At 39.1% G+C, this 16,209-nt stretch overlaps 1 protein-coding gene across 2 annotated transcripts in view; it reads right to left on the reverse strand.

Annotated features, from left to right (window-relative positions):
• The window catches only part of OPHN1 (oligophrenin 1), a 392,827-nt gene that overhangs the window by 43,134 nt on the left and 333,484 nt on the right, over positions 1–16,209 (reverse strand). For both annotated transcript variants that reach the window (XM_032757108.2, XM_032757106.2), the window contains exon 19: positions 11,621–11,780. In XM_032757108.2, coding sequence (XP_032612999.1) covers positions 11,621–11,780 — 160 coding nt within the window. The remainder of the gene's footprint in view (positions 1–11,620; positions 11,781–16,209) is intronic.

The raw sequence follows: 16,209 nt of genomic DNA on the forward strand, positions 1-16,209 counted from the left end.
CGTATGTTTATTTCGGCACTATTCACAATAGCAAAGACTTGGAACCAACCCAAATGTCCAACAACGATAGACTGGATTAAGAAAATGTGGCACATATACACCATGGAATACTATGCAGCCATAAAAAAGGATGAGTTCATGTCCTTTGTAGGGACATGGATGAAACTGGAAACCATCATACTCAGCAAACTATCGCAAGGGCAAAAAACCAAACACCGCATGTTCTCACTCATAGGTGGGAATTGAACGATGAGAACTCATGGACACAGGAAGGGGAACATCACACTCTGGGGACTGTTGTGGGGTGGGGGGAGGGGGTAGGGATAGCATTAGGAGATATACCTAATGTTAAATGACAAGTTAATGGGTGCAGCACACCAACATGGCACATGTATACATATGTAACAAACCTGCACATTGTGCACATGTACCCTAAAACTTAAAGTATAATAATAATAAAAATTAAAAAAAAGAAAGAAAGGAGGAAGGAAAGAGAATATGGGCCCAAGATCTCTTAACTCACTGTTGGCAGCCCAATATTAATGAGAAAACTTTCAGAGCTGACAAGGGAGTTAGAATAGGTCCAAGAAAAGAAACCTAGCAAGCTCTACCTAATGCCCCAGTGGCTTCTTGTGTATCCATGAAAAGGACTTATTCTAAGCAGGTTCTGAGAACGGAATAACAACCTATCCTTTTACAATAGCAGAAATAAAACCAGGCATGGTGGCTCAAGCCTGTAACTCCAGCACTTTGGGAGGCTGAGGTGGGAGGATCACATGAGGTCAGGAGTTCAAGACGAGCTTGGCCAACATGGTGAAACCCTGTCTCTACCAAAAATACGAAAATTAGCCAGGAGTGGTGATGCACACCCATAATCCTGGCTATTTGGGAGGCTGAGGCAGGAGAATCACCTAAACCTGGGAGATGGAGACTGCAGTGAGCTTAGATCACGCCACTGCACTCCAAACTGGCTGGCAGAAGTGGAGACTCTGTCTCCAAAAAAAAAAAAAAAAAAAAAAAAAAAAAAAGGCAGAAATAAATCCTAAAGGAATGGGAAACTCATAGCATATGGAGATTTTCTAAAGGGTCAAATACTAGGTGGCACAGGATGCAAAACCAGTTCCTATGCATCTCATGCAATCATTGTGAAAAGGTAGTGACAGCAGTGATAGAAGGTGGAAATGGTGGTACTAGCTGCTGACCCAGAAGACTGACTAAAATGGCTTTGATGGAATAAACTTTTTCCAAGTTCAAGCCATGGGTCAGAGTTAGTTTTAATGGTCAACTCTTCTACAATGTTTACTACATGTCAGGTACATGTCTAAGTGTTTTATGTATATTAACTCATTTATTGATTGTTCACAAGTTCCTTTCTCCAAACACAAATTCCTTTCTCTGCAAAGACGACTTGGGCTTGAAGGACATGATTGATCAACCAGCGCATTAGGATAACCACAAAATAAATCCCTCTATCTACCCCTTTCCACAGGATTAAGGGAGGAAAGAATAATTAGAAAGCTGAATGAATGGAAAGCTGAGAAAATTATCACTAGAACTTGACAGGGTATAGGCCTTCCTTTTCCCTCCTCTGGACACTGTAGTGGTTCTTCTGTAGCTGAAAAATTAAGTAGGAATTCCTAACTCATAGACTAGATCAACTCACTGGGGAGAAGACTAGAAAGAGGCCAAAGGCTTGGCTGGGAATAAAGAATGTGCATTGTCCAAGGCCACCTGATAGTAAGAAGCAGGGCTATGATATGAACTCAGAAGTGTCTGACTTCAAGGCTAACACTCTTTCCACTATAAACCATAGAAGGAAACATTTTAAGTTTAAAAATAACTCCTCGGGTAGAAACAGTATCAGGCAGAACTTATTTTCCCACCCTCCAAAACTCCAGAAAAAGGACAGACTGATCTGGCTTTCTGTGGACTGGTTAAGAACAATTAGGGCTTCATGGTCTCTGATAGTGACTTCAGAAAAAAATCCCAGAAGGTGGCCAAAGTAGAGTCTGGGGGCAAACCAGTGCTTATTTGTTTTCTGGGCATATGGTTGGCACTGAGGACCATTCTAAAGGCCTGGTCTAAGAGAACTCAATATCCAAGGAATATTATTTCATTCTGATGGGCCTTGGCTGTTGTTTTCGGTTCTATTCAGGAAGGAGCCCAACTCCTGGAATCCCTCTCCTGAAGGCTTCTGGGAACTAAATCTGGATAATTTGCTGGGCTTTGAGACACTGCCAGGAGAGCGATCACCTCCATTGGGAAGAGGGTTAATGAACTGCTTGCCTGAGTTTGGTCACATATTAACCCCCTTACGGATTCTTCTCTGTCATGTCTTTAGGTGTGAAAGAGAGAAGAAATTTAATATAAGATGGTCATTTCCAATTGCCAAAGGCCAAGAGATCCAGACTCATTCTAACTCTTAGAAATCTTGGCAGAAATGAGCAACTATCCAGATTCTTTCCAGATGTCGCTTCAGGGCTGCAAATATCAGATTGTACAAAAAAACATTTTGCCTTTCTATAAATCAAAGCTACAAGACTTGGCCCTGATGAATCCCAGCTTTCCAATTGAGTCTCCATTTACACTCTGGCTAAGGCTATGTTGAGCTTTCTGGGTTCTGGTTATATTAGCAAAAACCATAGTCTTAACTACACTAGAAACAAAGGTGGCAACAGGGTCAAAAGTAATGAGCTCTTAGCATTTGGCACAGACCACATTAAACATCAAGTGTGTCACCGAGTTTGCTTAGAGTATGTAGAGAACTTTGAAAGTATCACGTCTGTTGTTACCAAGAGCCAGCTTTTTATAAAAGGGCTGTCACTAAGGCCGTCTTTGGTCTCAGCAACACATAGTCTTTAAGGCCTTTTTAGATGTAACATTCTAGAATCCTGTCTAGTCCTACTCATCCAATATACTTATGGGAAAAATGATGTCCAAAGAGGGGGAAGTGACTTGCCCAAGGCCCCAAAGCTAGTAGATGGTAGAACTGAGACTAGAATCCAAGAGTTCTAATGCCCAATCGCGTGTCATTTCCCCTAAAAAACAGTACCTCCTGCCTGAAACAGCTGTAGACTTCCATTGATTATATCTAACCGGTCTGTAATCCATGTTCTAATTGGCTGTCCATTCCCGTTCCCAGTTGTCTTGGGAAGAAAATATCAAGGGAGAGAGACGATAAAGTCAGATCCTGTTAAGGATATCTCTATCTACTCAGCATGGATTGTGAGTTTTCTACTAAGAATGAGATGGCAGATTCCAAGTGCAGTTTCTTTTTAGATCAACTTAAGATGCTTTTAGGTTGGGAAATTAAAGAGTTTCTCTATCATTTAACAACCATAAACAATGGTGTAACAGCTTCTAAGAAAAGCCTCTTTTGACTACAAAGACTTAGTAGATACCAAGGTATTAATAAAAGTATTAGGAGGTAATGCCACCACAAAGACAGAGCTCATCTCCTGTCAATACAGCAAAGGGGTGGTGGTATAGGGCAGGGGCAAGTACTAAAATTTAGTGGCCAATGTACTATGTACAAAGTACTTGAAACATTTATCTCATTGACTCCTCCCAAAAACTCTATGAAGTAGGTCTAATTATTGGTATCATTTTTTTTTAAATGAGGGAAACAAGGCTCAGGTGGGTAAACTGGCTTGTTTAGATGACCACCCAGCTAGTAAAGGATAAAGTTGGGATGTAATCCCTGGGCTGTCTAGTTTAAAGCTATTTTTCCATTCTTTCCATTATTCTCACCTCTAGGGATATCTGAAGAGCTCACAGAGGTAGCCTGGACATTTTCAGAGTTCTTGGTAAGGAGTCTTAATCTAAGAAAGTAGCAATGACCCAGCTTTCAGTCTCCAAATCTCAGAGCAAAGAAAACGTCCGCCCAATCTCTCATTGCTCCTCAATTGATTCCTGTTCTCTGAAATTCCTATTAGCCTATCACCAGACTGCTGAAGCTCAGTCTGCTTTAAGTCTAGCTACCAAAGTACACCTATCTGGCCCTCTGGCACACTGGCCCCAGTCTTACTGTATTATCTAGACTCTGGTGTTCCAACCTGAGACCTCAGGCCACTCAAAGGAGAACAGCAAAGGAAAAAATATATGATACAAGAAAATCGCCGGCCATTGAGGGGAATGGACAATATGACCTTGGAGATATTTTCAAATTCTCAAAAATCTCTGATTCTATATTCTCCCCCCACACACACACACTAGAAGCCTCCAAAAAGAAAATAAAAACAGATATTTGATTTTGATAGTCCATAGAAACTTAACCTCCGTAGACCTCAGTTTACCTGTAAGTAAATAGTACATAAAGTTGTGAGAAATCGAGGAGATGCTTTGCGTCAAATGTATAGCACCATGTCTGACACATGGCAAGCTGTCAAAAAATGCTATCGTTTTTACTGTGATAACTATTATTACAGCCCCAGCTAGAGAGAGAAAAAGGGAAGGAGTGGATATTTTCACCTCATTCTGAATCATCGGCATAATTCTTAGGATGACCAGAATCAAAGGGGAATCTTTTCTGCTCTCTGAATGTTGGGGCAAACCTCAGATCACAACTGCATCCTACATTTATCACCCTATCTCATTGGGTTTGGACATGCTTATTCACCTCAAACAGGGCCTGACTTCACTTCAAAGCTATAAATAACTGGGCATTTGAAGAATGTGTGAAGATCTCCACTTAGCCAAGGTGGAAAACTTGAAGCTACATTTTCAAAGATTCATTGTAACTAATAAATACATCTGAAATCTCCCATCTAAAATCTCCCAATCTTAATAATTCTCTGCTCAAAGATATTTTTTCTCCAGGTTACATTTTGATCTTAATATTCACACTTAAAGATATTTTTTCTCCAGATTCAATTGAGAATGTTTGCCAAATTCCAAGCTAAATACATATTAGATTCACACGTACAGACTAATGAAAATATCCTTACATGTACAGATAATAAAAATGTTATTTTCAATAACTTTTAGCTTAACCTTATCATTTCAGAAATTAAATGTGAAGAAGTAGAGTCTTGGCTTAATTAGATTCTCTCTCTTTACACATACCGACAACCCCCCCACCAAGTGTGTGTGTGTGTGTGTGTGTGTGTGTGTGTGTGTGTTTGTGTGTGTGTGTATAGGTAGGTAGATATAGAGATACATTCTAAAATACAAATGTATAAAATATAAATCTATACAGTAAAATCTATAAAGTATAACTATATATTTACATTTACTTATATTTTAAAATATCTATCTATCTATCTTATTCCAGAAATCAGTTGGAGGGACACACTCATCTGTTCTCTTGCTACCCTCTGGTGGCAGACTGAAATTCACAAACACCACCTTTTAGAGAAAGGAGAGACAGACCAGGACTGGAAGGGTCTGTTTCCTCTAGGTTGCTAGACTGGGTGTCTGAAAAGTATATAAATCAGAGCCATTTCTTAACAGAGTCTCTTGTTTGCCTTCTCAAATCCATTATATTGCTACGACATGGGCTTTTTTCCTGGATGAGGTCTCATTTGGCCGTTTGGGAACATAGGCAACACTGGAATTCCCACAAACTCCACACTGAGAATAACCCAGCTTTCTCCGGCCAGTTTATAGGAAGAACTGCCTTCAACCATCCACGTCTGCAGAAAAGACTATACCATTCAGTCTTCCATTTCCCTGAACCATATATCTTAAGCGGTAAGACTAAAATCCATTTTGACATACACCGATAATAGATTTTCTAATTATCTCAAAAATAATCAACTATTCTCCCAGAAAACTATACTTAACACAGTTAGGCAAGATCCTTCCTGTATGATTAAAAAGCAGATGCCCACCCACTAAAAAGGAAAGACTGGAAATAAGGAGGGAACTCAAGAATAGCTAGAACAGCTAAGTCAACATCAATGATGTAAAGAGAAGCACAGCTCACATCTCAATAAAACAGGTCCCCCTTTCCCTGAGGGGCAGCCTTAACCTGATAGACCTAAATTTAAGTCTCAGCTTTGCCACTTACTACACTCAATGCCTCCATTTCCTAATCTCGGAAATGGAAATAAAATCCATCATTCACAGAGTTAGAAAAAGGACTAAACGAGCTAGAAATACACTGTCCCACACTGATTCCATGTTCACTGAATACAAATCTAAGTCCACCGGGGCAGAACCACTGCTTTCTAGCTCTTTGAGAGTGGTCTTGGGAGCAATAAAGGAGGAAAACGGCTGATGCCAGGTTGTGTAGGTGAGAAAATGAGTTTGCAAAGCACAAGTTAGACAACTGGTAAAAGTTTGTGGCTGGTATCTGTGTTCTTTTATAAACTAGTTGGGAAGAACTGTAGGGGAGAGCTGATGTTCCAAACAGTAGACAAGCAGGAATGGAGCTGCAGAAATGCAAACCTGTTACCACTACCGTGGCATGCGAAAAGAGGCTTCACATAAAATGAAAAGCTTGAACCTGAAGGTCTTTAGGGCCCCTTTCCAGTTCTAAAATTCAAATGGATCTACCCTATATTTTGTCCCCTTAGGTGAAAGAGCTCTGTCCTCAAAACTAAATTGCTAAGAACTGCCTTCAGAGATGACCTCTCTCTTCCCCACTAATTCCCGGCAGCTCCCCAAAACACAATGTTCAGAAAACAGAAGTCAACCTTCCTCTGTCAGTCCAAATTACCTCTATGCCTCAAGCCAACAACATCAGGTTCAAGCACCCTGATACATACTGCTAAGTGAGATGGGAAGAGAGAGAACTTCAGAATAATTGGCAATGTTGTTCTAGGGAATCAGTGTAGAGGTAGATCTTCTCCTATTATTTACTTACTTTCTAACTTAAAAAAGAAAAAATTTAGAAAAGATCATTCAAGTTGTTAAAAAAAAATTTAAGAAAGACTTAGTAATAGACTCCTTTAAGCATCAACTCTTCTGATTCACTTACATTGTATTTACAGACCCTGGATGCTCTTAAAAGAGAGACTGAAAGAAAGGAATAACAAAGAAACTTAAAACCAACGTGTTTAAGCCCTTTTCTATTAAAGAGCAAGTGTAAATGGAAAAAACACATTACTGAAATTATAATATATTTCAACTGAAAAATCATACCTCATTAACTGAACAACTTGGCAGGAACATATAATCCCTGATATGTGTGAAGCGGCATCAGCCCTCACACATATTATCTCTTTTAATCCCACAACCACCGTGTGAGGTTACACCTCCATAAGGTCTAGAATTTCTGGAACATTCTCACCCACATATCGTTCTGCTATTTTCCAAAAAAGGGAACTTGATAAGTATTTAATAAACTGGGATTTCATTTCATATCTCCATGTAAGATGTTTCATTTGAAATACATTCATAAATCAGAAAAGATCCTTGGTTACCATGGCTTTGTTTGGAAAACATGGTCAGCGTACATCTCTGGTATCACACAAAGGTCAGAACTTCGACTACTTAACACATATTAACAGGTTACAACAGTGTGAAAACCTCACTTAACAGCTGACCACTAGTTAATAGAAATGGCCTCCTATTATATCCTGGGAATAAGAGATAACTAGCATTTAATTGCTTTTCAAATCATGCCACATAATATGCTTTGGACATAGCAAAATCACACTTTTATGAACTAGATTGGGATTGAGGTCATTTGCCAACCAACACATTTTCTAATAAAATTTAAGTTGGCATTTGCCCCTAAAAAATGCATAGAATAAAAACAAAAGAAAAATTATTTGTTATACTAATGATGAGATGCTGTGTCACTCCTTTATCCACTTATAAATGAATTAGGACATTTAAAATACAATGACTCATCATATAATGAATGTTCAGAATATGCTTCCAAGGCTCCCTACTGCCTTCAGGATAAAGACCAAACTCCTTAGCCAGGCATACAAGACCCATGATGTGACCACCAAATGCTAGGATTAGAAAATTATTTTCTATCAAAAATCTTCACTATGTGGATGACCCTTCAGCAACTCTTGCCTCAAAGTTCCTTAGCTCTCTCATCTATAATGACCCTCACCTTCACTTACTTCAGGTACCCATTTGCAAAACACATAACAAAGATCTAGAGGTGGTAAAGTATACATTTGAACTGCCTGATTTCAAATTTGAGCTCCAACATTTACTTACTCCATGACCCTGGAAAAGTCACTTAACTTCTCTGTACCTTGGTTTCTTCTTATGTGAAATGAGGTGTAAATGTGCTAATATGTGTAAAATGCTTTAAATAATTTTTTTTCAAATATTAATTAACGTCCCTATAAAGTTTTGTGTGGACATGTTTTCATTTCTTTGGGATAAATGCCCAGGAGTGTAAATGATGGATCCGATCAGCAGTTGGTATTGCCACTATACTTTTTTTAACGTTACCTATTCTAATAGGTGTGTAGAGATCTCTCATCATGGTCTTAATTTGTATTTCCCTAATGGCTAGTGATCTTGAACATCTTTTCATATACTTAATTGCCACGCATACGTCATGTTCATGTCTTTTGCCCACTTTCTAATTAGATTGAATTTTTGTGCTGTTGAGCTTTGAGAGTTCTTTGTATAGTCTAGATACTAATCCTTTGTCAGATACGTGGTTTGCAAATATTTTCTCCAAATCTCGGTAGCTTTTTTTTCCATCTTCTTAATAGGGTCATTCACAGAGCAAAAATTTTTAATTTTCATGAAGTCAATTTATTGATTTTTTTTCTTTAATGGATTATGCTTTTGGTGTCATGTCTCCTCAATAAGTCCTAGGCTCCAACAGTTTTCTATATTATCTTCTACAAGTTTTAGTTTTATGATTTATATGTAAATGTATGATCCTTTTTGAGGTCATTTTTATATAAAATGAGAGGTTTAGGTTGAGGTTCACTTTCATTACCTATACAGCTGCAATTGCTCCAATACAATTCATTGAAATGACTACCCTCTCTCCCTTGAAATGCTTTTGTACCTTCATGAAAAATAATCAGGCCATACTCTGTAGGGCTATTTGTGGATTCTCTATTCTGTTCTATTTGTTTATGTAAGAAGTAGACACAAGAGGACTTATCGAGTTACCTCTGCCAATTGTACACTGTCTTGATTACTGAAGCAATACAGTAAGCATTAATATTATTAATACCTACCTCCAGTTTATTCTTTTTCAAAATTGTATTAGCCCTCACAGTTCCTTTCCATTTCTACATATATGTTAGTATTATCTTGTTTTTATCTACAAAAACTCTTGCTGGGATTTTGATATTGATTACCTTAAACTTATAATTTTTAAAGAATTGACATCCTTACCATGTTGAGTCTTCCACTTCATGAACACAGTATGTATCTCAATTTATCTAGATTTTCTTTGACTTCCTTCATATTCTCCACATTGCAGCCAGAGTAAGCCTGTTAAGCCTAAATCAAATCCTGTCACTCTCATGCTCAAAACCCCCCTTCTATCTTACCCAGGCAGAGCAAATCTAAAATTCTTCCAGTGGATTATAAGGCTCCACTACAGGATCTAGTCTGTCCCTCTCCATTATCTCTTCCAGCCCATCTTTTTCTATTTCATCTTTTGCTTAATCCACTCTAGTTAGTCTAGCCTCCTTGTTGTATCGTGAATATGACAAGCACACTTCTGCCTCTGGGATTTTGCACTTACCATTTCCTCAGCCTAGAATCCTTTCTCTCTGAATAGGTGAATGAATCATTCCTCTACTCCCTATCGATCTCTGCTGAAAGGTCATCTTCTCTGTGAGGCCCTCCTCATTTCCTTATTTTCTCCTTTCCTATCTGTATTTAAAATTGCAAAACCATTTTCCAACCCTTCCTATTTCCCTTCTCTGCTTTTCTCCTTAATGCTCATTACAATCTAAAATATTATATACTTTACTTACTTTGAATACTGCTTGTTTACTTTTTCTAAATATAAACTCTATGAAGATGATATCTAGAGTTCCTAAAACAGTACATCATAAAGTGGGTACTCGACACATATTTGTTGGATGAATCAATCGATTTATCAATTTATCACATCTGGGCTCTAGAACAGGGGTCAGCAAATTACAGCCCACAGGCCTGTTTCCCATTTTGTAAATAGAATTTTACTAGAACACATCCACAACTAACTGTTTCCATATTGTCTACGGCTGTTTTCTCACTACAATGGCAAAGCTAAGTAGTTGTGACAGAGATCCATGACCTGCAAAGGCTTAAGTATTTATTATATGGTCCTTTAAGGAAAAGCTTTCTAATCCCTGCTTTAGATTCACATAGTCAACTGCTCGCCAGGCATTGCTCTCTGGATGTCTTTCAGAAATCTCAAATGTGACCTGTCCCAAACTGAACTTTTCTCTATCTCCCTCAAACTTTCCCATTCTGAATTTCTTATATGTATGAAGGACAGCCCCATCCACCCAGTCAGCCAAGTCAGAAAATCAGGATTCAGAAATCTCCCTCTCCCACATCCTTGGTGACTTCCAGTCACCAAGTCCTGCTGCTTTTGCCTCCCTGTCCTTCTTTATTGAATTATGCTTTTCCCTAGGATGGCACTAGCTGCTATGAAGCTTATACTCCAGTGTGTAGGGCCATCTGTTGCAAGTGTACAAGAATTTGTCAATAAATATTTGTCTTAACCTCATTCTGGGCATTATTTTCTGACTCTACTTTTGTTTTTACCTTTTGTACTTGACCTGATTATAAAGTATGATGCCTTATATTTTATGTGCAATATAAAATATGCTACCATATATACTTTTGGAATGAGATGGGGTTCAAATAAGTATAAGTATTGATTTATTTTTAGTTTTGATGGAGTTCAGGACCTGCTATCCCAAAATATGGCACCTTGGCATTGGTGGAAACAGCAGAAGCAAGAAGGTTTCTCTACCTTCTCCCCTGGAGCAGGCCATAAAAGAATTCTCTGACCTTCCTCTGAAGTAGGTCATTCCAGAGGTACTCTCCCTATAAGTGGAGGAAAAGAACATCCCTATCCTCGAAGACACAGAAACACCAAGAAGAATCTGAACAAACAAGCCTTGCTAAGATCCCCCTAAGTTTATTACCATTAGATCATATCCTTCTGTCTTCTAATCACTAATCTTCACAACGATCCATTTCATCAAACTTAGTATAAAAAATGCAAGAGTTTATCTGCTTCTTTGGGTCTTCATTTCTAAAGGTTCTTGTGCCATGTAAAACTTATTAAATAAATTTGTATGCTTTTCTCTTGTTAATCAGTCTTTTGTTATAGGGGTCTCAGCCATGAAACTGGCAATGGGTGAGAACATAAATGTCTTCTCCCCTACAGTTTCATTGTATATAGACCGTTTTTATACTATCATTTTCCTATTTACCTATCTGTCTCCATACTATACATTGTTAACACCTTAAAGGCACAGACAGTGATTCTTTCTTCTCCATTACCCCCAGTATTTAGCATGGTGTCTGAAAATAATATAGTTATAAGCTTAAGCAATGTTTGCTGAATAAATGAATTTCCCAGGGTCAGAGTTGCCATTAAATGTCATTGTGTCATAATGGGATTTCCTTTCACTGTCAACGTGAGCCAAGGAGGAAGACACAGCACAAAAAGGCAGTTGGGCGAAAGTGTCACATGTTTGGAAGAGAGGTAGTGAGAATAGAAAATGCATACCTTGCCAAAGTGCTCGATTAGTATTTCCACCACAATGTTCTGGAATTTGATGTTCATCATGGCGGCCACAGTGTCCTCCTGAGCTCTCATCAGGGTGGGCCCAAAGATCACTCCCATGTTGGAGGGGGTCATAAGATTCTCTTTGCTGTGCTCACACACACTGCCAGAAGAAAAGGGGCAAGATTAACAAAATTTGCTCCAGTATCCCCTTACAACCAAGACTGTTTTAGGTGCTATAGAGGGTAAGAGAAAAGAAAATGTAGAAGGAAAGGAGCAGCCTAAAGTATGTATCGGAAGGCAAGATTACAAAGGAAACAATCGGCAAAGAATACAAGATAGTATAAAACTAGGAATCAAAGTGGTTAGACATAGCTAACCTAGCTAACAGCATTGAAAGAATTAAGAGACAGACGGGGATGTGGGGAGGGACTATAGCTAGTGGGATACTATTTGGAGAGGCAGGAGGGAAGCAAGAGGACATTCAAAGCAAGAGGAACAGCCCATATAAGTACAAAGCATGTACAAAGAACCACAAAGCACATTGAGAGAATGCCTACTAGTCTCTTAAATCAGCCCCTTCCTGACCCCCGTCAGAGAAGCAAAAACCTGAAAGAGCTGAAAGAGATCATTAAGATTTGCCCTTGATCATCTTCCTTATTTTACAGATGAAAAAACATAGGCCCAAAGAAGGAAAGGAATTTGCTCAAAGTCACAGTCAATTAGCTGTAGAGTAGAACGTGCAATCCCAGATTTTCTGATCCCTAGTCACTTTCATTGCTTAAATTCCCTTTAGTGCTTCCTACTTTGGGATGGGGCCAATTCTCTCCAAAGTGACAAATGAGGCCTTCCATAACTTGAGTAACTTGACCCCTATTTCCAATCCCTACTCACTGCTTAGGCTCTGAAGCTGGGTTTGAATCCCAACATGGCCACTTACCAGCTGCACAACAGTGAGTTCACTCACTCTAACCTCTCTGAACTTCAGTTTTCCCACCTGGGAAAATAGCACCCACTTCAGAGAGTGGTTGAATAAATAAAGATAAATTGCTTCAGCATGGTACCTGGCACCCTGGGAAGTATCTGTTGTTATTATTACCTCTCCAGGAGCCTTCAGGTACTGCTGACCTCTGACACTCTTGTTATACTAAACTGCTTAGATTGTTTCAGACCCCCAAACCTCTCTGCTCATTTCATTCTCTCTACCTGGAATATCCCCCTCTCCCTACATCTACAAAATGTCTATCTATCCTTGGAGATGCACATAACGTTACATCTCCTTCAGGGAGAACAGAGCCCACTGTGCTCATCTTAACTAAAACCACTGGCAAGCAGAGTAAGTTGCAATTTTCTGTTTACTTATCTGCCTCTCCTACTAAATGATAAACAACTTCCAAGTGTGTGTGCCTGCCACACAGCAGGTACTAATGAATTATTTGTAAAGGAATTGAGCTCCCTAGTGCTGTTTCAAACAGTCCTGGAGCCAGCCAAGTAAAAGACAAGAATCTCTTTTGGTCAGTTTGGCTGTAGGAACCGCCCAACTGACTACCCAAAACACTCACTCTCCACACCTACCAAGGCTAAGGCCCAGAAGAGAATGGCAGGTTCTTAACACTGAGTGGGTAATTGAGGTGGACAGAATCCTTAGACAAATCTTAATGTGAAGTCTGTTAAGCCCTAGACAAAGGCTGAGTACCATTCAGATGGAAATGAACAGCAACCAGTCATAGCTTTTGATATTGCTGGGCTGGTGATGTGTTCCTTTTAACAGTTTCAATACCCCTGCAATTAATCTTTATTCTTTAGTGACGGAAGTTTTTTTCAGATATTAAAATGGAAAAGTATCTCCATGCTAAGACCAAGTGACCCTAAAAGGCTAAACCACAAGGACACTTGTGTATCTCCTTTTGTGAGCTTTGAAAGGAACTGATCTTGTTCAGTGTCCCAGCAGTTCACAGAATCATCACAACTCCAAAAAGCAGAGTATTTTAGCTTTGAAGCCTAGGTTTACCAAGAGCAAAGCACTTGGCAAGGTCATATGGCAAGGCAGAGATTCAAGCCCATATTTGTTGCTCCCCAAGTCTTATAGTCATCCCATTGCATCCCACTGCCTGCTTGTCTAACTTTTCTGGAGAAATCAAAACTCATATGTGAGCTCTTCTAAGCCAAAGCCACCTTCTGATTCTCTGAGGGAGTTACTTGGCATCCCATTTAGGGTACTCTTCCTTCTTGGCCTTCTTATGAGATTTGGAAGTTCACCTATTCTTTGGAGAAATTGCTTTGCATTTAGCGTCTCTCTTTTTATTATATATTTTGAAAACCAGTATGGGGGATAAGTAACATCCCAAATTGTGGGTTAACAAGATGAATGAAACCAAAAACAAGAGTATGTGATGTTATTTGACAGCAAAGGAATCTTGAACTCTCTAGTCCACTGAGGTTGGTTGTGAGAAGTCTCCAGTACAGAATAAAATGATTCTGATTGCATGTTTTAGATTAGAGGTCAGAAATTTAAATGTCTAGAGGTGCAAGGCAGGCAACTTACATGAGAGAAATGGGCCTGGTGAGAAGTGGCTGCCACATTTAAACAAGCAAACATTCTTTAGACCACCATTTTCCCAACACTCACTTAGAGACATACCATCAACAGAATTACTTCTAGTTTTAAGAAAGGGAAATTCCTAGGTCACATCTAATGTAACTCTAATACAAAGTTTGTTAAAACACTTGGGAGTGGTGGGGGCTATGGCAAATTAGAAGCTTGTGCCCATTCCAAAGCAAGAAACCATTACTCAGCCCCAACTGATTGCTGCCACGTGGGCATGCAGATCCAGTGTGCTAACATCCTCTTTTTTTCCTGAGATGTATACTTTGATATGAACTATCTGGATTTTTTAAATGTTTAAGCCAAATCACTTTTTTCCCAAAACACTGCAGGACAAATAAAATATATCTGTGGCCTGGACCTTGTCAATAGATTGCCATACTGAGACCTCTGGCAGAATGAGAGGCTATCTGTATGAACTTTTAGGTCTCGCCCAGCTTTAGCACCCAATAATTCTAAGAACTGTACGCCCTCTGACTCCTAAACAAGGAAGCTACCTTCAATATTTTTGGTTCTTTTACTAAAGTACTGTGTCTCTGGGCCTATCTTTTTCCATCCTTAGGTATCTGTTCCCTCATCTGTAAAATGAAGTTATTAGGTGATCTAAGGGGACTTCCAGCTCTGACAATTAAGTGAATCTCAGAAAGTAGTGCTCTTGAAAATAATTGGGGGCAAAGATAACCACACACTGTGCGTCCCCTGTTAGAAGAACATAGAACCATCTATTAAGTATGCTTGCGTTTCCCACCCTATACAGACATACATACAAGCACACACACACACACACACACACACACACATATACACACACACACCCCAGAAACACAAAACTAAAAAGGAAGCAGAAATCTGAACACAGAATAATGGATATTATTACATTATTACTCATTTCTTTTTAGATGTGATAATGTTATGTTTATAAACAGTTCTCATCTTTTCAACACACAAACTGAAATATTTATGGATGAAATAATATGATGTCTTAGATTTGATTCAAAATAACATGGGAGGAGGGGAAATGGGTGGGGAAATCGATGAAACAAGATTGGCCATGTGTTGATTACAGTTGAAGGAGGGGTGATGGACACATAACACTTCCCTATACTGTTTCTTCTATTTTCATATATACTTGAAATCTTGCATAATAAAAAATACTTCAAAAGGAAAAGACAATAGTGCAGGGGAGAGTGAGTCAATGTCACAAGCGAACAGGTCCCTATCCCCAAGAATGGTGCCTTTATTTTTATTTTTATTTATTTATTTATTTATTTTTGAGATGGAATCTCACTCTGTTGCCCAGGCTGGAGTGCAGTGGCACCATCTTGGCTCACTGCAACCTCCACCTCCCGGGTTCATGCCATTCTCCTGCCTCAGCCTCCCGAGTAGCTGGGACTACAGGTGCCCGCCACCACGCCCGGCTAATTTTTTGTATTTTTAGTAGAGACGGGGTTTCACCGTGTTAGCCAGGATGGTCTTGATCTCCTGACCTCGTGATCTGCCCACCTCAGCCTCCCAAAGTGCTGGGATTACAGGCATGAGCCACTGTGCCCGGCCAAATGGTGCCTTTTTTTTTTAAGGGCTGACAGCTTTGGCTTCCTCCACTGGTGTTATATTATCTGTCATTTACTTTAAATACTTCAACAAAGTCCATACGATGTCATGAATTTCATCAGTCATCAGTTACGAGCACAACATTATTTATGTACCACTAAGAAAGAAAAGTAATTTCATTGTCATATCATCATGTAATATTTTTGAAGACATTTTAAATAGAAAATAAACTCAACAATGAACATAATTTAACTTAAGTGACTACAATATGAGCAGTTCATGCATGTGGAGGCCACGATAATTACATCAAACTGCTGCCTGACAAGTGTAATTTTAAGAAACCATTGATTTTCAGATGTGTACAGAATTCAGATTACAATTTGAGAAAAAGTGTTATTAGAACTGATGAAATTTGGTTTATGTGCTTGTTAGTTTT

The sequence above is a fragment of the Hylobates moloch genome, unplaced genomic scaffold, assembly GCF_009828535.3.
Source record: "Hylobates moloch isolate HMO894 unplaced genomic scaffold, HMol_V3 SCAFFOLD_7, whole genome shotgun sequence".
In the NCBI taxonomy this organism is placed as follows: Eukaryota; Metazoa; Chordata; class Mammalia; order Primates; family Hylobatidae; genus Hylobates; species Hylobates moloch.